Source organism: Neopsephotus bourkii, unplaced genomic scaffold (genome assembly GCF_033783945.1).
Source record: "Neopsephotus bourkii isolate Nb327-2 ecotype Australia unplaced genomic scaffold, CSIRO-AGI_Nbou_v1 NB_1634, whole genome shotgun sequence".
NCBI classification, from domain to species: Eukaryota; Metazoa; Chordata; class Aves; order Psittaciformes; family Psittacidae; genus Neopsephotus; species Neopsephotus bourkii.
In genome coordinates this window covers 6768310-6793440 of record NW_026902109.1, presented here as the reverse complement: position 1 = coordinate 6793440, position 25131 = coordinate 6768310, and the positions used below count along the sequence as shown (strand labels likewise).

The following is a 25131-nucleotide window of genomic DNA, read 5'->3' as shown; positions in this document are numbered from 1 at the left end:
TACTCTGCTTCCCTCCATCGGTCCCAACAGACACACTGATTTATGCCTGCTGACATTTGAGCTATAATAATTGCTGTTAACATTCTTGGACTGTATTTAGGTTTAGGTTTTAGTTTGTTTTCAAACAGCTGAAAATTTTGGGATTTCTTAGCGTAACTGCAGGGAGAACTGCATGATGCTATCCTTGTAATTGCTATTCAAACAATGCTTTCAGTAATTACTGGCACTATTTGGATTACGGAAAGCTAATCTAAATTAAAATGGGCATGGAAACATTGCTTTACAGTGTGCGATGCTCTTAAAGACATCTCCTCTCCTCATGCACACTGCAGCACTGGTCACTGAATCCAAAGGCAGACATGGGCACAGGCCCTGAGATGGCAGAGCCGTCATGGCCCAGCAGTGCCTCAGACATCCTCTGCCACCTTCTTGCCCAGACTGGTCTTCTCTCAGACTGTATGGCACTGTTTTTCAGTCCACCACATCCTCGTGCTTCTGCGCCCTCCTTCCAACCACCACCTGGGATGTCTGCATTGTCAACTCTGTACTTCAGTGGTGCTACTAACTGGCTGGACATGCTGCAAAATCCTGAGAGGATCAGGTGGAGCCGTTAGGCTGACAGACCCCTCCTCAAACAGGCCCCTTCCCAGGTGCCTTGCCACCGGTACCGGTAAGCTGCATCCAGGGTAGGGGCTGTGAAGGCAGCTCCCCGCGGCCCTCCCTGCCCCAAGCCCCATGAGCAACGCAGGCCTACTCTCCAGTCAGTTGACACACAGGTCCGCCGAACCCCTGCCCCCAAACCACCGCTGCTGTGCCAGTGCTGCCCACGGGCAGCCTGCGAAGGGAAAAAGCCGCCCGCACCTCCCCATGAGACCATGAAACAACGCTGCTACAAGTCCCCCACCGAGGAAAGATGGCGCCGGGCCAGGGTGAGCACTCCCGGGGGAGGAGCTCGGCGCTACGCCAGCCGCCAGGGCCCCGCCCCCGTTCCCTGGGCGATGGGGACGCGGACCCGCGGGCAGCATGGAGGCGCTAGGGCAGGTACGCCCCGGGCTGCCGTGTGTCTCACGGGCGTTCTGCCGGCGTCGCTTCACCTCGAGGCACCGGGGGGCGGTGTAAGGGGCCGCGGCGCTGGCGCCGCTGAGGCGGCGTGCTGCGGGGCAGGGCTGGGGCAGCGGGTCCTGCGCCCTCTCCCCGCAGTGCCCCAACGCTCGCCGTCTTTGCACCCTCTTATTTTTACAGTGCATTTTAAATATCTTCACTGAGCTTCGGAGAAGGTAAAAAGGGTGGGGTGTTTAAAAATGCAGTGTGGGTATACATACCTGCGTAACCTTAATCCCCAAGAGAGTTTAAGGGGAGGCACCCGCCCGCCACAGCGGGGCAGTTCCCCCCCCAGAAACGGCCGGAGGCTTTGGCTGGCACGAGCCCGGCCGGGTCCATCTCCTGCCTCGCCTTTCAAAAGCGACTGGTGAGCTCCTCACCCACCTTCCACTTCTCCCACAGTGCTCGCCGGTTTTCAGTCAGTTGTGGACTCTGAATTTCAAGTATATTGCTATTTCTTTGTTTATTGGGTTTGTGTGGCAAGGTTTGAGTTGTAGGGAGGCTACAGGGGTGGCTTCTGTGAGAAGCTGCTAGAAAGCTCCCCCATGTCCAGTTGCGTCAATGCCAGCCAGCTCCAATGCAGGCCTGCATCAGCAACAGTCATATAACAGGTTTCGGAAGGGGAAAAACACCCACACAAATACAGGACCCACACTGGAGCAGTTTAGGTAAGACTGTCTCCCGTGGGAGGGACCCCACACTGGAGGAGGGGTCCTGCCCTGAGGAGGAAAGAGTGGCAGAAACAACGTGTGATCAACTGACCAGCACCCCTATTCCTAATTCCCCTGTGCCATGGTGGGAGGAGGAGGTAGAGAATCTGGGGGGAAAGTTGAGCCTAGGAAGAAAGGAGGGGGGGGGGGGGGGGGGAGATGTTTCAAGATTTAGTTTTTATTTTGCATTACCCTACTGTGATTTGATAATAAATTACATTTATTTCCCCAAGTCAAGTCTGTTTTGCCTGTGATAGTAATTGCTGAGTGATGTCTCGCTTGCCCCTATCTCAACCCTTAAGCCTTTTTTTCTTTCCCCTGCCCAGCTGAGAAGGGTGAGTGATAGAGCAGCTTTGGGTATCTAATGTCCAGCGTGGGTTAGCCACAACACTGCTTATTTGTAGTGGCAGGAATCTCATAATGTTTGTTTTGTTGAGGGGAAAGCGTACAGTTTCCCTTTAAAGAGAAGTGAGGGAGCAGAAGCAAGCTCACACCTTGTTTCTGGTAACATCACAGTTATATTTCTCACCTTACATTGCCTTAGGTAGTCACAGTGCTCTAGAGATTTTCATAAACCCATGTCATTCTCCTTAACTTTTTTTTTTTGGGGGGGGGGGGGGTGCGGATTTTTTTTATTTGTTTTGTTCGGGTGTTTTTATTTGCATTGCAGTTTTTAACTCGGGTGTCAGAGGTGTTATTTCTGACAGGCAACTCCTCTCATGCTGCATGTCAAGAGAACCATAAGAATAGAAGTTATTCCTCCCAGGAATGTATAAAGTGTTGCATCAGCTCAGAATTTCTCCCTCAAGTCTGTCTGTATAGCTGTAGCTACTAGAAGGTAATTTGCTTCTAGTTAAATTGCTTTGTTTTAGATGACTGAGAAGCTACTGTGACTGTTGTGGAAGTAACTGCTTTCAGCCAGTGTAATAGTTGTATCTGTTGGCACAAAGCTACCCTAATGGTTGTTGGAAGAAAAGCTTAATATTTAGGTTTCCTTAAAGAAATAAATTCTCTTCCATGTAAAATGTATTATTACGTATTTTAAATGTTTAATGAAAAATATATGCATCTTTCACCATATTCTCTGTTAGTGTTCTCAGTAAGTATTTTGGCAGTCGGAACAGGTTAATGCAGGTCAGTTAGATCATAGTAAAAGGATACAAGGCGTACTGTATGGGAAACAAGAGGCTGTCAAAAGTACATTGTACATCCTTTTGAAATATACCACTGAAATTATTGTCAGTTTTACTTTGTGGCTTTATAAAAAGAATCTTTAGAGGAATTCAGGGAATGTTTTCAGGGGGGGTTCTTTGGTATGGGTTTTTTTCTTTTGTTTTTTTTTTTTTTTCTTCTCACATATGTTGTGTTCCTTATTCAAGTTGGTTTTGCACACAAGGTAACCTTTCTGATATTTCCTGCTATCCATTATGATTTATTTTTGTGGTAAGATCTGTGGATTTGTGCAATTTTTATAAATTAAATTATATAGTCTCTAGCTTTGGCTGAGGCAAGCTTTGCAAGGTCTATTTCTAAAGCTGTAGGTAACACCGTATTATACCACTGTTTTTGTTACATTGTTTCTTAGATCTTGAGATAATTCCTTTTGATTTAAATTGAATATTTTTATAATTGTTCTGACTTGAAATTACTTTCAGTAGAAAGTATGTTGGAAAAATCCAAACCCTCATCTCAGCAAGTCTTGCTGATGCTTTATTTTTAACATTTTTTTCCAGTATGTAGTCTGCAGCTGTGAAAACATCAGTAAAGTTTAATGTCATAATGCATTTGGTTATCCATAAATCTTGATCTTTGGACTGTGTGAAATTTTTGAAATATATTTTGTTATTATGAGGACACTGTTGTTGTCTCGTGTTTATAATGGTCCTCTGCAAGCTTTCCTTCCATATACATTTTATTTTTTTTTCATTTGACGTATCTGCATATTTATTTTTTCAGTGTAGTTGAAATTAGTGTTACTGTTTTTATTTCCTCGTTTGTTTGACAACAAAAGAAATATTAGGACTAAAAATAGCAACTATTGATTTCAACTTCCCTTTGTGGGAGCGGACAAGTGGGGCCTTTTTAAAACAAACAGGAACAGTGAACACATTTAATGTATTTTTGTTTCTGCCATAACTATTTATGTAGACAGCTTCAAGATTTTCTGCTTCTGCTGAAGTATTTGACAGCTTGATAACAAAATGTGTATAATAATGCAAATAACAGCCTGTGTTGCTGGTGTGAGGTTTTTTGTTGTTTGGTTGGTTTTTTTGTGTGGTTGGGTTTTTTTTACCCTTTCCCATTTTGATTAAAGTTGTAACTGATATGCAACACTCTTTCAGTGTACATCTGTACTGCTGTCAGCAGTATTGCTCAGATGGAGGTAGCTGAACTAGCTTTAAACGAACTAGCTTAGATACTGGAAACTATCTAGATATAGCAGGCAGAGTTGAGTCCAATTTCACTGATGGAGTGAAGACAGGAGGATCTTGGGTTCCTTACCCTCTGGGTATTTGCTATAATTTAAGAGATCTAGTAAGCTATTCCTTTGTGAATATTTTTGATAGCCATGATTTTGCAAAGTGTAGTGGTGTTTTGTCAAATGAATGGAAATAATACCATCTTCAGTGACTGCAGAGGGCTCATCCCAAAGGACAAGCTTATTTCCCCTCAGGGACACTGATGCTAGTTTCTATTGCTGTGTTTCAAGGTTTTGCCATCCTGGAAAGGCCCTCACCCAAACTGTAGGGATGACTTACTTTGGGCTTGGGGTTTTGAGAGAGAGTTCTTCCCTTCCCCACGCCAAACACAGAGACTTTTTACAATTTGCTATATAACTATACCACTCTTCTGTTGATATTTACTGCTTCAGTGAATAATGCTGAGAGATTCAAGGAAGATTTTCTTCTTCTGGTTTAGAATATTTGATTTGGTATTTTGATTTGATGCTGTGGACAAGGGGTGCCCAAAGCATTTGGAATAATGTTTTGAATGTCCAGAAATATATTATACAGTTGAAACTGCTGATAATTCTTTGAAGGAAAAACAGTAACAAATAATTCTCTAGTACTCTGTATTTAAATACGTTAAGTCTACTGCTGGGAGTGTGTATTGGTAGGCTTGGTTTGGCCCGGGGTTTTTCCTCAACACAGGAGGATTAGCATTACCAGAATTAACTCACCTTGGATTACCTCAGTCAGTCACTACAGTTAACAGTGAAATGAACGATAAATTCTTTGACATCACTGAACATGTGTATAAAATACCTTCTCTTTGAATTTTTAGTGGTAGTTAAAGACAGCAATCAAAAGACAAAACAGTATTGAATCAAAATACTTGTAAGCTTTTAGCCGTGTGTATGTTCTTCCGAGACAGAAACTTTCCACAAATACAGGATTGTTTAAATGAATCATGGACTTTCACTATTTTTTTAAATTACAGAAACATTGATATTATAAAAATTAATTTTCTAAATTATGTGCTCTTATAGTTCCTTGTTAGTTATTTAGAACAGAAAATCTTATCGGATACCTGTGCATGTACTAGACAGTGGTGCCACAAATCCATCCTTATGAGCAGTAACAAAGATAGTAATGCATTACTGGGGGGTATTGCTGCTGGATATATCATTGAACATGCTAGGTGATGAAATAGGAAGCATTCACCTTGCCATGTGAACGCTTGGATTTTGATGTGCATATTACAGAGCCTTATCTGCAATACTGAGTTGCAACAGCTTGGATATCTTAAACTGCAAAATTTCGTTGGTCAAAGAGTATGTTTCTAATGCTAGAGCACCTTTAAGTGTGTGACTGAGTGCAAGACACCTGGAGTTATTTTTAGATTAACTTTTGTAATCTTATACAGTTTATATATTGATGTAATACAACACTACATACTAAGACTTCAGCAAATTTTCCCAGAGGTCCTTGCTGTTTGTAATTCAGAGAACAAGATGAACCTTAGCATCAGAAAGTTAAGTGTGTTGGGCCTGTCAGTACGATATAGGTCAGAAAGCTTCATACAGAAGTAAGCCAGGTATGTACTGGAAGCAGGAGAATATTCATATTTAGACAAGCTGTTTCTGACATGATGGATGTTGCCTGATACCTTTCAAAAGCAGTGAGAAATTTGGGTAAGATTCTTGGGAGTTCAGATAAAAAGTTGGTGTCCAGAATGTTCAACTTTTTGCTTACTAACCTGTTCCTTACAGCATGAGGTGTAAGGAGGGGGAAGGAGAAAAGAAAGACTTCTGATGCACCTCTATTTAGAGGAGTACTGCTATGATCTTGAACGGTGGAGGAGTGTCATGCAGGTAACTGATAGTCTTATGGGAGGGGCTTTGTTCTTACAAACACCTGGCCTGTAACAGCAGAGGAGAAGCTGAAAAACAGCTTGATAAGAACAAAACCATGATACCTTGAACTTTCTTATGCTTTTCTGACAATATAGTGCTAAATTCCCTGTGCTGTACTGGTAAAGTCCATCTGGGGTGATACGTGTAAAATGTTAACATTATGTCTTAGAAGAAGCATGGTCAGTAAAATGTTGAATGACTGACTGGTAATATACCATTTATGTAATGATGCAAAAATACATAGTAGAGTACCCTATGTATTGAACAAACTGAGAGAGATGAACAGGTATTAATTCATTTTCAAAAACATCACTATCAGTTATTCCTTTAACTCAGTTCTTTTAACTTCACTACTTCTACTCTTGTTCAACAAGTTTCTAACACACTGGTCACTTCAGGAAAGTGTTCATGTTTTTCCTGATTATTGAAAAATATCTTCCGTTAATCATATAATACTAGCATGTTGAGCTATTCCTTTTTTTTTTTTTTTTTTTTTTTCCCTAGCTAGGGCATGCAGATTCAATTACATCAGAATTACTGACTGTACAAGTACTTCCTCTTATACTGCAAGAATTATTGCTGGTAAAACAAAAGCAAACTCTAACTGTGCTAACTATGTGAAGGAAGTCTTAGTTTACTTCGTTCCTGTTGTTCTGATGAGACATTGTATTTGAGATTAACTTCTTTATAGTTGGGAACAATAATTTTTCATATTACAGTACATGTGAAAGTATTCTAGTACTTAGAGGAAAACAACCTAATCTGTCCACTAAATGTTCTTTGTTCTCTCAGTCTTGTTTCATCAGTCTTGCATGTTGCCACTCAGCTACTCCAAATTTTAAGTGTATCTTGCAGTTTGGCAGCAGCAGGGGGAGTAGTGTAGCTTTATTTGGGGGCTCTCCTTCCCCAATGCTAGAGTTAGTTAGCCCAGAACAATGCTGCTCAGGCTCAAAAATCAGATCGTGGTAGGAAATCTTCCACTTTCTCTAGGTGGGCTAGAAACATTATTTTGCAAGTTTTGCCTTGCTGCACATCTGTAAAGCCCAAGTCCCACAGATGCGGAAGTGTACCTGCTGTGAGTGAAATACGATCAGGTTTTTAAGTCCTTGTGCAGAAGCAGGTCAGGCCAATTAGACCCACAGTCATGTGGCTGGAGGGATTCTTTGGACATGAACTGGTTCAACTGGCTGCTCGGAGCTCGGCTGGCAGTGAATGCAGGCCAGGGCTTTGTCCAGTTCAGTCTTGAAAACTTGAAAAAACGGAGATTCTTGCACCTTTCTGAGTAACCTATTCCAATGCTTAATTATGTTCATAATGAAATATTTTTCCTTGTGCTGTCACATGCTAATGCATTGTAGATCCCTTTCAACTGGAATATTTTATTCTATGACTAATGTCCCTTGTTCCACTGCCATGCCTCTCTGTAAAGAGTCTGCCTCCTTGCATTTTATAATGTTCTTTGACACCTCACTTTGTTGCCTGCATATTTTGTTGTAAAACAGCGTTTTTTTCCTACTGCTTTATTTATTTCATAGATTTCTTACTGAAGTCTCTGTTTTTTTGGTCAGTGACACACCCTAAGAAACAAATTATCAAATTACTCTATTTTTCATAAGACATTATTCATAAGGCATTATTGATTCATGCTTACTTTGGTATCCTCGTAACATGTACATCCTTTTATTTCTTATAAGGAACTTCCTTCTGTATTACAAATATATTGACCTTCCCTGAAACAGTAGCGTCAGATTCTCACATGTTTCATTGTGCTGCAGCAAACATCTTGGACTTCTTTTTTTTTGGCCTAGGGAAGGAGTTGGTGTAGACAGTAGATTTGAAAATGCAATCAAGTTCAGGGTGTAGAGCAAACAGTATGGTAATGTGTATGTATACTCATAATATCCTAACCAGAAAATGATTTTAAAATTTAATTACTGTGCAGTTTAGTATCATGTTGGTCAAATCTAGATTCATAGATTTTTTTTTTGGCTTTTAGATTTGTTGGTTTTACTTGCAACTTAATTTAATCTTGTGCAGCACATAATATGTCACTGTTCCCACATGAATTTAAAATAAAAATATTGTTTTCCATATATCTGCCTAGCTTTTCTCTAGTCAAAAATAGTTAGGGTATTGTGTTGTTGCCATATAATTTTAGCTGTATTACATTTTTGGCATTTGTTGAATTAATTCTTTACATACTTCCCCTCAAAAGAAAAATGTTATTTAAATAAGTTACTGACATTATAAAATAAAGCTTTTAAAATTATATTTCTGTATATATATGTTTGTGTAGGAAGAAGGCCAAGATCAGGATGCCACAAGTGGAAAGAAGGTTATTAGTCGGACATTTCTTTCTTTTTCCCAAATTACTGCTTTGTCAGAACAAAATGAGGAAGAAGTTCAAAAGTAAGAGGCAATGATAATAATTCTAGAACCAATATAATAATGAAACAGAAATTACAGACTATTTGTTAGATTTCTTTTGTGATAGTTACATCATGAGTCTTCAGGGTTTTTTTTTACTGTATTTCCTATATCGTTTGATTTTACTTTTACTACTTTCCTCCCACCCCTCCCCTTGTATTTAATGTTTATATGGTTTCTGAGTTTACAATAGTATTAAATATGCTGTAAATGAAATACTAATATGTAAATAAGAACAGGCAAATACTGAGCTTTTTTTATAAGTCTTACTTGGTAACTTTTTTGCTAAAGCATGTAAGATTTTGTACTCTAAGTTAGAGTTACTGAAAAATCAGAAAGGTCTGAAAAGTTCAGGAAGGAATGGAAAGCTGAAGAAGGTATTAGTGGGTAGCCTTTATGGTGCACTGGGGAAATAGAAGGCAGACAAAGACTTTTGATGTACGCCCAGCTTGTCCTTTGTGTAGCAACATTCTCCTTTGTTATTAGTGCTTAATAGCGGCTAAATTTAGGAGGCCAGGAGTTCAACCTGAGACTGCAGGCTTATATTTTAAGGATGGGACTTTTCAGAAGGGCCCAAATTATTTAGGAGGACTTGTGTCCTCTAGCAAATTCTTAGTGAATTGAAAGTCAATGGGCTGGTCCACTGGACTAGGTTAGAGAGGGGTGATAAAAAAATTGAACCTTGTCCCTCTGAGTAAATAAACTATTTATTAAAGGTTATAATATTATTAATGATATATATTCTTTTTCTCCTATTTTTCACTGTTCTGAGAAAATGTTCTTTCTGGGATACTTTTTTAAATAAAACTGGATAGAAAATTTGTTCCCAACAAACAATTATAATTGTTTAAAAATCTCTCATTTACTGTTTTCTCTTGCATGATAGGCTTCTTATTTTAGAAGAGACTGAAATGTACAACTTGGGACTAAAATGCGTTAATGATGCAATTTATTGTGAAACTTTCTCATTAAGATTAAAAAGAAAAGTATTGAAAATTTGTGCATGTCTTCTTAGTCTCAACTGATCACATGTGTATATATACACACTGGAATAAGTGGAATGTAAAGTATATACTGCATCTGACTGAAAAAAGGATAGTTACAGGGCACTTTATGGACTCTAAGCAGTTTAGCAGCAGCACTGGAATTTTGTTAGTTTACCACAGTGCATCATGTATCACAGTATCACAGTATGTTAGAGATTGGAAGGGACCTCAAAAGATCATCTAGTCCAATCCCCCTGCCGGAGCAGGAACACCTAGATAAGGTTACACAGGAACGTGTCCAGGCGGGTCTTGAATGTCTCCAAAGAAGGAGATTCCACAACCTCCCTGGGCAGCCTGTTCCAGTGTTCCGTCACCCTCACTGAGAAGAAGTTTCTTCTCAGGTTTAAGTGGAACCTCTTGTGTTCCAATTTGTACCCATTTCCCCTTGTCCTTTCATTGTTTGCCACTGAGAAGAGCCTGGCTCCATCCTCGTGACACTCCCCCTTTATATATTTATATACACTAATAAGGTCACCCCTCAATCTCCTCTTCTCCAAACTATAGAGACCCAGCTCCCTCAGTCTTTCCTCATAAGGGAGATGCTCCACTCCCTTAATCATCTTAGTTGCCCTGCGCTGGACTCTCTCCAGCAGGTCCCTGTCCTTCTTAAACTGAGGGGCCCAGAACTGGACACAATATTCCAGATGAGGTCTCACCAGGGCAGAGTAGAGGGGAAGGAGGACCTCTCTCGACCTACTAACCACCCCCCTTCTAATACAACCCAGGATGCCATTGGCCTTCTTGGCCACAAGGGCACAGTGTCGGCTCATGGTCACCCTGTCGTCCACCAGGACCCCAGGTCCCTCTCCCCTACACTGCTCTCTAACAGGTCGTTCCCCAACCTATACTGGAACCTGGGGTTGTTCCTGCCCAGATGCAGGACTCTACACTTTCCCTTGTTATATTTCATCAAGTTATTCCCCGCCCAACCCTCCAGCCTGTCCAGGTCTCTCTGGATGGCAGCACAGCCTTCTGGTGTGTCGGCCACTCCTCCCAGCTTAGTGTCATCAGCAAACTTGCTGATAGTACACTCAATTCCCTCATCTAAATCATTGATGAATATATTAAATAATACTGGTCCCAGAACCGACCCTTGAGGCACTCCACTAGTTACAGGCCTCCAACTAGACTCCGCCCCATAGACTACAACTCTCTGGCTTCTCTCCTTCAGCCAGTCTATACATAAAAGCAGTTTGAAGGCCACAGCTAAGGTTAGAATATCAGAATGGATCTGATTCAGTATAAGAATTTTGATATCCTGCATTCGTATCTATCATGGAGTTTTATACTGCTGTCCATCTCTGTAGTACCTGAGCACTTTCCACAAAGGAAGAGATAGCAATCAGAGTAACAAGGGAATCTAAATGACCCATCATTTCCCAGTCATTTATAGATACTGTTGTCAGTAACATGCCTTACAGAATATTGAAAAAATGAGTACTGGCATTGTTAGCAGCATCAGAGAAAAATCTAAATCCCTGAGAAGCTCTGATTATGAAAACACAGAGTTGGCAGGAGCTTCAGAGAGGATATGGACTGTTTCAGACCTTGGAAAGTTCAGCTGGCCATGTTCCACTTCTATTTCAGTACACAGTTAAGTGTTTTTAACCGACTTGCATTTGTGCAGCCATGCAAATTTGTCATGCAAGAAAAAAGGAATACATTTTAAAACTGATTGGATTATGTGGTTTACTTTGTTAGCTATTGAGGCTTTAATTTAAAAAAAAAAACCAACAAAAACCAACAACTCATTTAATAGTGTATCTCTACTGGCTTGGTGTAAACCCTGAGAAATTTCTGCCGATCAGTAGGTCTGAGATTAATGCCCTTCTTAGGAAGGGATGGGGACACGCACACACACAGAAAGACTTTGCTTTCTTACAGGGGAAAACTGTGATGGCAATTAGCATTTGCATTGTCTGGTATAGTTAAGAAGCCAAGGACTGCTTTAATATAAAACTTAACTACCTGAGACATGGCTGAATTTATACTGGCAGAACTGCAAACTGAAGTTCTAGCCCCGATCTCTTTTCTTCACCTGGAAAAATGTACACAGTTATTATGAAAGACATAACTAATTCTGTGTTTGGATGGAGTAAACATAAATGTATCAGCAATAGCATGGTCTCCTACAAGAGAGTGTATTTTTTCATTAGTTTTTTAAGTTAAGTGGAAAAATTTTCCACAGTATGCCAGTAAAATAGGATGAGGCTCTTAAATGTCTTGACTATTAGGAAAGTGGAATTTAAACTCCAAAATATTTTACATACTTTCAATAATTATATATTATCTACATTCATTTTCAAAACTAATTATTCTTTGGAGGTGACATAAAAAAATAACCTTGAAAGGGAAGCAAGATCCTTTTAGTGTACTGTCAAAGTATCTCAATCTGAGGGAAATAGTGATAGCCAAAAGTGGAGACTTTCATTTCACCTTACAAACACCTTCCAGAACAAACTGATTTTTCCCTGGGATTTTCAATATATTTCTTTTGGGGTTTTGTAATGTTCTTATTTTTGTTATTTCATTAAACATATCTTAACATTTAGTGTCTGTTGGAGCCTGTAGGTGTTTGTTTTTCAGTTGATATGTCCTCTTATTGTTAATATTCATATCTAGAAATTGATGTGGCTAAGTTCCAGGAAAATACACACATATATAAAATAACAATGTATATTATAGATATAATTACAAGCAGACCAAGTTAAACTTTGGAATCTGTAGTTTATTTTAAAATTTCATTATTTTAATCTTCAATTTCTTCTAGAAGCCTGAAAGAATTTCTGAATTTTAAACATTTAAATACATCTTTCAAAGAAGCTATTTTGCTAGATTATTATACTGCAGGTTTTTGGTGGGCTAAAGAAATGAACTTCAGCCTTATACAGCTCTCAGGATTCATGGATCTGTTAAATTTCCTGTTGGAGAACCTCAGTGGTAAGTATAATTAAAAACTGTAAAATAAATATCTGAAGTGGAAGGCAAGAATGTTTTCCAGTCATTTTAATGAAGCAATATTTATTACAAGTAATCTTTAAATTATTTGTTTTCCCCTTGAATGCTGGCATGTTATACTGGTACCTGAAAATAACTCTTATTGGCAGTTATTAAACTTTCCTTAAAGATAAATGTAGTCTTTTTAGCAGAATATCACTAATTATTTGCTTGTACAGTCAGTAGTACAAAACCACCACGTCCTAAAGAGACCTCATCTTTGCTATGGTAAAATAAATAATAATTACAGTAGAGTAAGAGCAAGGAGCTCCTAAATTCCAATTCCAGCTGTCTCGGTGACTGACTCACTGTAGCCTTGGGTATATTTCTCTGCTTTTTGAGGTATTGAGTACATCCTGTAGCATTACAGCAGGTGAATTACATTTATTTTATCCTTGGAGGTCAACTCTCAGGCAGATTTCTATATGGCAAATGCTGCGCTTCTGGCACAAAATGTATTGGTTAACTAAAAACTGGTGAGAGAAGTAAACTGGCACCACTGCTGAGAATGAAAAATGACAATGAAAGGACTGTAGCTCCTGTGACTACGAAGAAATTTGCAACAAAGCATGTAGCTTGCATCTAGTGGGAACAAAATAGCCAGAAAAATTCACAGCAGCATCCTCTAAAATCCATTTTCCGGAGATCACAATGCTTACTTAACATTCATTTTGAAGGTGATTATGTTGAGAAAAGTCGATCCCAGAGGAAGAGTGAAAGGACTCAGCAGTTCCATCCAAAGAGATGAATATTTAAAATCAAACTCATAATAGTTATTATACTGTTTGATTGTAATTGAATTCAAGAGACTTTCTGACTTGGAATTTTGACAGAATATGTACGTGCTTTATGATCATTGGAATTCCAGTTGTCCTTCCTGTCTCCAGTGAGAAAGTATCTTAACATATGCTAACTAGATTAATATAGCAATGGAGAAGAATGGAAACGTATCAGAAATCAGTTTTATGAGACTGTATGTAATACATGTGTACCAGACAAGCTGGTAGCATAATTGATTATTAAAGCTGACTGACGTTTTTCAGGAATGCGATTGTAGTTGCATAAAACTTTGCCAGACTTGAACTCTTTAAAGAGAAATTTTCCATAGCAATGTCTGCCTCTGATTAATGTTTATATATAAAATTACAACTAAAACAGTTTAATGGGCTTGCAGACAGAGGCTGGGAGGGAGGGGGGTGAAGTATTATTTTGTCCTCTTTTCTTCCCCCCCCAACAGCTCCAATACCTTTATGCTTTGAAATTAAGACATAAAGTTTAGCAAGCGTTGTGAATTTAATTTTGCTGTCCTGTGAAAATCCATTCGGATTTGACAAAGATACATGGCTTTTAGGGAAAGAAAATGAAGTTTGTAAATGTTTACAGGATATTTCTTATATTTTCTTCACACCTAAGTTCCCTGAATAATCCATCTTAGAAAGTACAGCCCAGGGCTGATATGAATTTCCTTGCAATTACTGTTCTCAGCTGGTGCAACTTACAAGACAAAACATTTCAGCTGTGAGCAAAATGCTAATGTTTTCTATGTTAATGACCTTTTCTGCTTTCCCCTCCCTACACCGGACCCAAGTGGTCTGAAATGTCAAGCTGATTTGACCATAATAGCAATAGAACGGAGCAGGAAGAATGGATTTAGAGAAGGAGGGTAGTGGAAACTCATTTGAGGCTGGTAAAAAAAGAGGGAAAAACTGAGGTTTGGAAACTGTAGGCTTTGGTTGACTGGAAGCTAGAGTTACTTAACATGATTTGATTCATCTTCTATACACTGAGGGTAAAGTGCTACCTACCTCAGAAGGACTGTGAGAGCCTTCCTGAGACAGATAGTTGGGGCTGAAACTCAGGTGTACAAAGGAAAGAAAATTTGGACTAGCTGATTACAGACCTGGGCCTGGGTGTCGTGACTTCTCAGAATCCTGTTACTTGGCTTCACTTCGCTACTAACTGATACTTCCAGTTCTGTTACTCTCATTTCACATGGCTTCTATTGGTGAAATTTTCAGGGGGTTGCTTGCTGTAGCATTAAAGGACAAAACTAGACCAGAATCTTGTACGTATTTTAACTTGTTTTCTGTACAAAGAATCAAGAGCAGATCAGAAGAGACTTAATCAGGGGAAAAAATCTATTTCACCACTGGGGGATATTTCCCCATTTTCTACTCCAAATATTTTTAGACTTAAAAAAACCCCAGGTAAATTGTATTCAAAACTTTATTTTTTTTAAATCCCACCATGGTTCTAGTGATGGTACACACTGTACACAAATCAGAAAGATGAATCCTTTCTTTTTAAAGGTTCAGCAAACTGATATATTTCAGATTTTCCTCTTTATAAAGACAGTTAAGAAACGGAATTTAAATTTTAATTCAAAGCTGTTTGGCATTTGGTCTTGACTTCCTGGGTAAAAACGTAAAGTCATTATCTATCCTGGGGGGTGTGCAAAAATGTCTCCAAGTTTGAGGATACATGCAGAGTATTATGCATATTAATGTTTAATTATGACTGTAAGCACTTAAAAAAAAATTGATTACCCATTTTAATATCTGTTCCTGTATTAATGATTTATGTAAGAGAAGCCATTAATATGGACAAGGTCAGAAGAACAATATTTTACAATACATACAGTATAATAAATTTATTTTAAAGATCAACATATTAAGCATCTTAAATTTACATACTATTCTGCCTGTGGTTATCTCTGCATAAGTAAAGAGGCCAAGCTGTAGTATCTTAAACACCCATTATTGTGATCCTTATGAGGGTGGATTGGTGGTTTTGTGATGGAATTTTAATGCACGTTTTATTGACAAGAATAATGGCAACAGACAAAAATGTATGACTGCTGTTGCTTTTTAAGTTTCTATGTGGCTTATAACTACTTAAACTTCAAGAAGTCTTGTAATTAAAATGGGAAAAAAAGCACAAAACAAAAAACCAAAACCCCACCCTGTCATATTTATATGTAGGTTTTGTTATTTGGGTCTACTTTGCAGACAAACATATGAGCTTAGGAGACAACTTAAAGGAACTTGGAAGAGCAATGGCTGGAACAGGAGAAACTAATACAGAAAGCAGTGGTGACTTGAATTTCTTCAGCATCGAGCAAGCCAAAGCAGTCATTGATTATTTGAATATCAGGTATTTATTTCTACAGGATCTGTTCTTATTTGAATAATTTACAGGGTCTGGAAATGGCTGGTAGAGTAAGTTAACATTATTAATTGGGTATATTAATACTGCACATGCCAACATAAGTGCACACACCATGCTACAAAACATTAAAAAGAAGAGAGAATACGCAAGTAGAAGTACAGATCTAGCTTCATATGTCAAAGCCCACTAAATACATTTAGACTGGAAGTTTATCAAACGTGAGATTATGCTGAAAAGCTTCCTTCTGGGCTTTGTTTCAGGTGATTAAAAAAAAAAGGGGGGGAGAGTGGTGTATAGAGAATATTCTTGATTTTCTTTTAAAGCATTCTACTTTTACATTCCAGCTGAATAAAATCCTAGGTCTTGTCTATAACTTTAAGTATTTTTCTGGCCTTTACAGCTGTAGTGAACTTCTTAAATGTTTTAAAGTTAGGTGCTTTACAGTATTAAGTCTATGGTCATATAAGAGTCATAAAAATGTTGCATTTCAAAATTAGCAAAAGTTCAGTATCTACATGAAAAGATTTTGTGACAGGTCTCAGCTTTTAAACTCTTTTTACAGAAAAAGATACAAACAGCAGTAATTCAATTATGTGTCTGAGGAAAAAAAGAAAAAGGATCTGATAGCAGCCAATCGTACCTCTCCATGTAAAGTCTTAACTGTACAGTAATGTATACAGACCTTTCTCCACTGAAATAACATAGCTAAGACAGTGGCTATACTCATCTATCTCTGATTCCACTACATGATAGATGGCATGCTTCTCAAACTGTTGTATCATGAATGAATGTTGGGGATGTAGAGATGGCAAATTGGAAAGGTACTATTGTAATATATGCTCATACAATGTACTACATCTGTAGACCTTCAGCCAATTTTTTGACCTGAGCAGTGATTAGAGCGAGGTTTTCTGGCAGATGGGCATAAAAAGTGAGGTCATGACGGCTAGAAAAACAAGTCAAAAAGGTTCTTTTAGAGTGTTTTCCTGGGTGCATTTCCTCTTGAAGTATTTCCTCTTGAAGATGGATGGATGGATGGATGGATGGATGGATGGATGGATGGATGGATGGATGGTGAAGATGGACAAAAATAGTAGGATTTAAGGTACTCGAATTCTTTAGATTTAAACCCATCACAGGCAATTTCTCTTACAGTTGGGCTATGTCTCTTTCTCCTGCTCTGATTTTTTCTTTTTTTTTTTTAATGGAAATATAAAAAACTTCAGGTTCTTCCTGTAGAAATGAGAACATCTCTTTAAATCTCTAATTTCTGTAGTCAAGGCAAACCAATGTCCTGCCAAGCACTATCCCTAAACTAAAAGGAAAGTTGGCATTTAAGTTGTCTCACTCAAACTTCTTTTACTTCTCCCTTCCTGCCTGAGCCTTTTGTCTATTTATTTGGAACAAATTTTCTTTCCAAATACCATGTCTATAGGTCTTGCATAAATTATCCATTCAGAGATATCTTGTCCATGAAGTAATTCCTACACAGTTACAGTATTTTAATTCAAGAGATTAGGTGCTCCATCCTACTATCACCAAAGTATTAACTGGGTGGGAATACAATAAAGCCACAAGACTTTTGCAGCAGAATGGTATTTTTTCCACTGAATATGTAGATGTAAGCTCAAACTGCTCAATTTATTACAAGTATATGCTGTTGCAAAGTCATGGATTTATACACATACTCTGAAATCTGTTGTATGTGTCTAGTTCATACAATCAGTAATCTCAGTAATTTGAATATTTTTCTTCTAAATAAGAACTGAATCAGCACACTTGTGTGGGGTGTACTTTGACCTTTATGAACTCAGAAATAGATTGACTTAGTTTTATTACAATTAAAATTAATGTATTACTTTAACATTTTTTCTTGTTCTTCACTTTTTTTTTTTTTTTTTTGCTTAATTTTAAATGGTAGGCCTATAGCTTCTTTCCTACTAAAGGTAGTATGACATACTTTAGTTCAGATCACATTTTTACAGATGAGATGTAAACCCAGGGGATAATAATGGAAGTGAGGACAAATACTTAACCACATTGGCACAAACTGTGCAGCAACTGTAATGACACCTTCAGGTTTGGTGAAAGGTGACAGTTATCATCTTTTTATCTTGTCTCCTTGGGCAAACACACATCAACATAGCTCTTGACATTTTCTTTCAGGAAACAGTGGAGCTAGGGAAATATGTCATTGTTAATCACCTTCAGATTCTCATATGACATCATAAGAGGGGTCTATCTTAATCTTACTTGCATGGGTAAAATTTTAATTGAGTAATTGCTAAAGACATTGGTATAGATTTTTTTTAATTGTTCACAACAAACAAAAGCATTTATATAATGATAGAAGAAAGAAAACTACACTGTTGTTTCAGAATAAATTCTGATGTATCATTTACGTGACTTGATTTAAAGAGTGTTAAATGGAGGAATTCTTTCCTTGATGCAGGATTAAGGGTGCCAGGTTGAACAGAGTTCTGTTTAAGAATAAATTAATGAAATTCAGAATTGCTAAAAGTGCTAACTTGTATTTTGGGGAATATTATAAATTATCTGTACCTGCAACATAGTCCATAAGAAATATTGTAACACATTTAGATGGGAAGAACTGATTTTTAGGTGCTGTAAATCTGCCTCATTTCCAAGGCACTTTGAAATGTGAAGTTCTGCTAGTGCAGTTTGAAAGATATATCTTATTTCTTGTGTGTCTGTCACGTTCATTAAAATATTTTTTTTCTATTTCAAATAATCCCTGTTAGAATTTTACCAAATAATAGGTGTGTATGTGAGGAGGCACGTGTATTTTCATAAACTGGTGTTAGTCGTTTCCAGGTTAAGTCCTGAATTCTGCTTAAACATCATTCCTGTATCTCCACTGAATCATGGCAGGAATTCTTTGGTGGAGTAGTGCAATAAAAATGTACTGCAAATGAAATGGCAAATATTGTAACAACTTAATTCATTGCCTGCATTGTTTGGAGTAAGAGAGCTTGTAGTTTATGGTAGCCGAATTTCTTTTGCAAGTTGGTAAAAAAAAAATAATTGTTTTTTAACTAATTGTAATTGAATGACTGAATTAAGTGTAACTGTAGAATAAAACTTTTTATGTGGCACATAGAACCAAATGTTCAATGAGGCTGCAGTAATACTTCTCAACAAATTAGGAAATGTACATATGGGCAAAAATGTTAGTGCCCATTTGGGTAAAAATGCATTTGAAAGTTTCACAGACACATTTGACTAACTACTGGAAGATGTACTGTTGTCTTTTAAGAGAGGCAGACCATGCCACATTTTATTCTTCTAATTCCAAGCTGCTCTCATGGGTTAGAAAAACTACTGATGTACATTAGAAGGCTGAAATTAAAGCAAATCATCTCTGGTTTTCAGTACTTCATGGAACCTCTCGTACTGTGGCATGTGGCATCATGTAAACACTAATGATGACCAAGGGAAGGACAATAAGTTAAAATAGAGTGTACTGAGCATCGACTACCACATCTGGCTTTTCTGTTTTACTTGCCAGAGCCAGGATTGTGTTTCAGATACCTGTGCCTCACAACAGCAGCCTCTCATTTTGCATGCAGGTGGCTGGTTGAGCCCTTCTGCCAGCCATATGGGGATGTGAGGCTGCTGGGTGAGAGAAAAGCTTCAGTGCTGTAGGGCAGCCAGCCACGGTGGCACCTGCAGTGGCTGGCTCCCTGTGAGGCTTAGGGAGCACCATGTGTCAAGGAGGAGCCCGTGCTGGTTTGTGTGGCCAGGCACTGGTATTGTAACCATGCTTCCACTGCATTAGCATGATATTCTGCTGCTAGTAGCAGTGTCTTTAGCCTTAGATAATTGTACCTGTTGGGTATACTAGTTACTTTCATAGACCCATAGAAAAATTGAGGTTGCAAGGGGCATCTAATTCTGGAGGCCACCTAGTTCAAAGCCCTCCTCACAGCAGGCTTCAGTATTCCAGCTGTGGTCTTGCCAGTGCCAAGCAAAGAGGCATTGCTGTCCCAGTTGATGGCTCTTTTAAGTGAGGAACCTCTGTCCTGTCCTTGGTTGGAAAGCACAGGAACCAGTTACAGCTATTCCCTTCAAATATTGCTGTGTCTTTCATGGGTGCATCAGGCAGAGAGCGATAAACTCTTGTAATCATTCTTCAGCCTGGACTTGCTATGAAATCACAGAGCTATGTTTTAAATCATATGTCAAAATGACATGGAAGAAGCCAGAAGTTCTGTATCGTGATTTTAAGAGAACAAGTAATTGTAACAGATTGCCTGTGGAACACCAAACCTTTGATTAAACAAATGTAATATCATTGATCATTAGGAAAGGGAACAGGAAAAATTATTTAGAACATGTGAAAAGGAAAGCTGTGTATGTTTTAAGGCAGATAAATATTTTAGGGCATTGACAAATCTACTTAAAGTTACTTTCTTTGGAATGCACAAAACTCCAGTGTGTCAGTCTAGTTCTTTAGTTTTAATTTGAGGAAATACTATGGTGATTTTGCAACATGACCTTGAGAGAATAAATGGTTCCATTCTTTATTGTTTTGGTGTTCCAAGATCAACTTGATCCCCAGACTGTCAGTCCATCCCAGAATCTGAAAGCTGATTTGGCTTTGTTTATTACTTTTTTCAGAGTAGAACTGTCTTCTCAGAATTCAATTTCGTAAGGGCAGAGCAGATGCATTTTGAAGTATCTTCCTGTACTTTTTTATGGCCATATGATAGTAAATGCTGTAAATTAAATAGTCTGCTTTTTGTACTTAGGTTAAACAACCAATTTTTTTTTAAAATTGGAGTATTACCATGCTGAAGAATAACTCTTAGTTTAACAGAATTTTTAATATTATTACCTTTCCAAAGATTTACAGCTGTAATAGTACTATATTCTCTTGTTTTCCAGCTTATTTAAACACTATAAACTGTATGAATACTTATTCCATAGTCCGAGAGAAGAACTTGTGACAAGTAATGAGGTAAGTCATTTATATAGATGGAACTCATTATGCAGAGTTATTTAATGAATGCACTGTAGCATATGTTTTATATTGCTCAAAGCAACTTCATGTCAATGTTACTGTATTGCTAGCGTAAAATGGCTGATTAAAGAATACAAGTTAGATGGTTTGATCCTTATAGTCAGAATTAATTTTGGATTTCAAAAAAGTGTAAATGCATTGCTTGGTTAAGATGTTAGTTGCATTAAATCAGGAACACTTTTGTGTATGTATTTATAAGCAGATGCATGTAATTTCAATTAGCAATGCATGAGTCTGACTTTCAAAATCAGCAATCAAAACCAGAAAAGGTTGTGTTCCAAGCCTAGTCTGACCACAGTCCTAATATTTATGTACTCATGTATGTAAAGAGTTTCGTTCCTCCAACAGTTAATTATACTGACTGCAAGGAAACAAGCTAGCTAGAAACTCAGCATATTGAAAATGTTCAATTAATGATAGTGAAATGGTTGACTGTAAACTTTGTCATGTATTCTAACTTAGATGTGAAAAAAATACATAGGAACATGCACTGATGCAGGATGTGGTCTTCAATCAAATGGACAGATTCAATTAATCAAATAAACCTTTCTTTAGCCTGACTGTGCATTTTGAGGGTATATGTTAAAATACATTGAAAAGCATTTACATTTATAATTTATATTAGGAGACAACTGGTTGCTCAGAGAGGCATGGTAGTGGGATTTTTTTGATGGCACTTAAATTTTAGTTTATCAGTACACAGTGAAGTTAAAATTAATCCACTGGAAAATTTTCTTCACACTTTCAAGCAGGTGATATTAATGAAGTTTCATTTCATCATCAAATGATAATTTCTTTTTGTGTTATTTTAAATAACTATATTATAAAAAAGAACTTTCCTTCATATGGATGCAAATATTTGGAAATTATTCTCATCATTTGTAAGATGGATTACAATTCCGTGATGAAATCAGTGACAAAGCTGTCATTACATAAATAGAGCAGGACTTCAGTGTTACTCCATTAGGGTTATTTTTTTAGATTAGCTAATCAGATCAGTGGCTGGTTAGCACTTTCTAATTGGCAAAACTGTTTTTAATAAGGTTTTGATTAAGTGATATCTTGGGCAAATTTGAGTAATGCATCTTATCAGTTGTAGACTAGCTTAAATGAAATGTCTTTGTGTTTTCTTAAAACCCATTTCTGGGTGACTGAGATCAGTGTACACTGTCCCAGCCATAGAAAAATGTTTGTTCTGCACAATCTGTCTGCTGGAGAGAACCACCTCTGCTGAAGGTACCACCTCTACTAGGAATAGCAGAAATGTGTTTCTTTGAATTATTTTGGTGATGATCCATCAAAATAACAAGTGCGATCTACAGTTATAACTGTCGTGAAAATCCTCATGACTATTTTTAGCCTTTTATGGCCTTTTCTTACCTATGCGACAGTTCAGTTCTATCCATCTGTTCTGTATTCTGAGTTACATGGCAGAAAGTCTTTAATTTGTCCAGCCGGACTGCAGTCCCAAGAAAATCAATAATCATATTCCAGTAGAGTTTATTCTGATAGGGTGATGCATTGTTCTCCAATGAGTAACAGTTTAAGGCATTGAAACTACACATACAAATTTATGGTACTATTTGCATTTGCTTTATGTGTGAAAATGTGATGGGAGGTGAACCCAACATAGACTTCAAGTTCTTTTGCTACAACTTTATAATATTTAGAAATTCTTATCCATAAAGGAAAGCATTACCTTCTGTGTTTGCAGTCCCTTAGACTATCAGCTGAAACCCTGATGAGTCAGTGGGGCTGCTGTGGTTTGGTGGGGTCAGCTATGGCAGGAGTGTGCCTGGAATCGCGTGCTCTGCAGCGCATCTGCTCAGGGAACAGAAGTAGGCAGGAGATCAGCCTGGAAATATACTTGGTGAAAGCAGGTGATAAATCTGTGCTGAAAGGCTGACTGCTGTCTTGATATGTAGATCAATATCTTGCTAAAAGAAAAAAGCCCATGCAGGCACACCATGGTCCTCAGCTGGATGTTATCCTTACTCTAAGCTGAGTGCTGCTGATGTCTAAAAGTTTTGTTTTAGCTCCAGCAACAGAAGTCTGTCCTTTTGGAACAGGGGACTGTAAATTGTACTGGTCAGATTTGTCAAAATAACAAAGAACCATGGTTTTCCAAGACCTTAATTACAGTATTATCTCCTTTTGCAAATAAAGGCTTTGAGACAAGTCAGTGCAATGACTTGCTTTAACTGAAATTATTCGCTTCAACTGAAATGGCTTGCCTTAGCTCAGTGAGTAAATTTGTGCTGTGTGTGCCAAAAGTAGTACCTACAGAATAAAAGTCAAATAGCCTAATGAGAAGACCTGCTTCTTTAAAAGAGATGCAGCTTCACCAAGTAATAGCAGTACTGTATGTTGTAATGGATACCCTTTTAGAGAAAACACGGTATGTGTTTTCCAGAGAATATTACTGTGATGGATTGTAAACTCATTGGATTTTATTTTTTCTCTAACACAGGCAATTATAACAGTGTTCTCAATCAGGTTTCCTTTTTGATCTTTCACTGCAGTAATTTCCAAATGACCCTGTCATTTCCTGTGTAGGATAAAATCAGACAAGAAAAGGGAAATGACTCAAAACTCAAATTATGCATGCAATATCTGTGGCCATGCCACTTAACAAAATTTAAGTTACTGAAATATGGCAGGTAATTAGTGGAGCTTCACAGTCTGATTAATATTCTGTGTTTGATGCAGCCAGCATAATAGAACCACCTTTGTAAAATACAGACAGTATTTAAGCCTTTAAAAAAAAGTAACAAATGCCTGTCTAATTTAAATATATTTTTACATTGGCTAAAGCCTTTAAACCAGACTGCCTGAGGTGATCATATTGCCTACAAAAAAAAAAAAAAAAGGTTAAAATTGAAAGACATGAATGCTTGGTTAGATGATAAAACACATATCGCACATCTAACCTACTTCAGCAGTATTTAAAATTTAAAACTTGCCTTTCTAGCTATCAAACCACTTACTTCTCCTTCATTCCAGATCTACAAAGACCTATGTATTATGTATGCATGAATACCTGTTAGAAAACAAGATGGTACAAGGAATTGCTGAGAAGTGTTAAGATTGCCAAGTAAATTCGTTGTTGGGGTTTTTTTTTTTGGTTTTTTTTTGGTTGGTTTTGTTGGGGTATTTTTGTTACTGTTATGAGCAGTTCCCCACATTTAGAATGATTACAGAAGCAGCAGTGCTTTAGCTGTTCTGTGGCTGTGATCCAAAATAAAATGCGTGTAGCGCTGATGTACCAGAGTTCTTCAGGAATATTATTGTTAAAGGTGCTGTTTTTAACTTTTGCCCATTCTGAAGGTTTTACTCTCTAGCTGTGATTTAGTACACCTATATTAGCTTGCAGTTTTAAAGAGCAAAAGGAGTACAGACTAAATCTCTATGTGCAGAGATTCAGTGAAGCAATTCCTATTAACATGTCACAACTTATAACAAAGTTTTAAATTGTTAATACTTGTATTATGTAGAAGCCTTTCTTTTTCTACTTCTATGTTAATTCATTTTTGCTTTGATAGGATGATATATTACAGCACATCTTGTATTTTTTTCTCACATTTACAAATTGTACTTTATACTGCAGTTCATGTTTTTGCTGCTCTCTGTTGTGTATTTTTGGATGGAATGAGACTAAGGTCTTTTGGGATTATGTCTGCTTTGAAACATTTCCTAATAAAAATAATGTGGTTGGTAAATCTAGTTTTATTCCTAGTTGCTTTAGCCAGCCTGACGGAGTAATCTGCTATTTTATGGCCCAGATGAGTAGCTAAGTTTGACTTCTTGAAATAGTAGTGTACAATGTAATTTTCTTTAGAGATGTCATACTGGGTCAGGTTGCAATAAAAATATCGAAGATTAAGTTTAATGGCAGTGCAGAATCAGTATTATAGCAGTTACTAGATATCATCCTCTGTACTTAGAGTTCCAAAACTGTTTCCATTAATGCCTTCTTTCCATGTAGTCCTTACTTTCTGAAACATTAAGCTTTCAGACTATGTCTGGTCTTCATCCAGTTGTGGGTTGGTTTGGTTTCTGGGTTTTTTCTTTTTTTTTTTAAAGTTTGAACAAAATCCCTTCTGTGTTTGAATATAAGAGGGTTGTTAGGAAGAATATATTATTGGAGGGCTAATAAAGCTTTTTTTTTTCTGATGGCAAAAGCCCTGAAGTCTGGGACTTGACTTTGATATGTAATCCTCATTAGGTGTTGCATATTTAGATTGGTTAATCAATCATTTTTAAACAAATTTGCTCAATGAT

The 25131-nt window shown here is 37.7% G+C and overlaps 1 protein-coding gene across 2 annotated transcripts in view; it reads left to right on the top strand.

The window, feature by feature from the left end:
* Positions 1-912: 912 nt before the first annotated feature.
* The window catches only part of CABCOCO1 (ciliary associated calcium binding coiled-coil 1), a 57632-nt gene continuing 33413 nt past the window's right edge, over positions 913-25131 (top strand). For both annotated transcript variants that reach the window (XM_061374041.1, XM_061374042.1), the window contains exons 1-5: positions 913-1041; positions 8465-8577; positions 12412-12581; positions 15647-15791; positions 20715-20787. In XM_061374041.1, coding sequence (XP_061230025.1) covers positions 1024-1041; positions 8465-8577; positions 12412-12581; positions 15647-15791; positions 20715-20787 — 519 coding nt within the window. In that variant the 5' untranslated portion in view covers positions 913-1023. The remainder of the gene's footprint in view (positions 1042-8464; positions 8578-12411; positions 12582-15646; positions 15792-20714; positions 20788-25131) is intronic.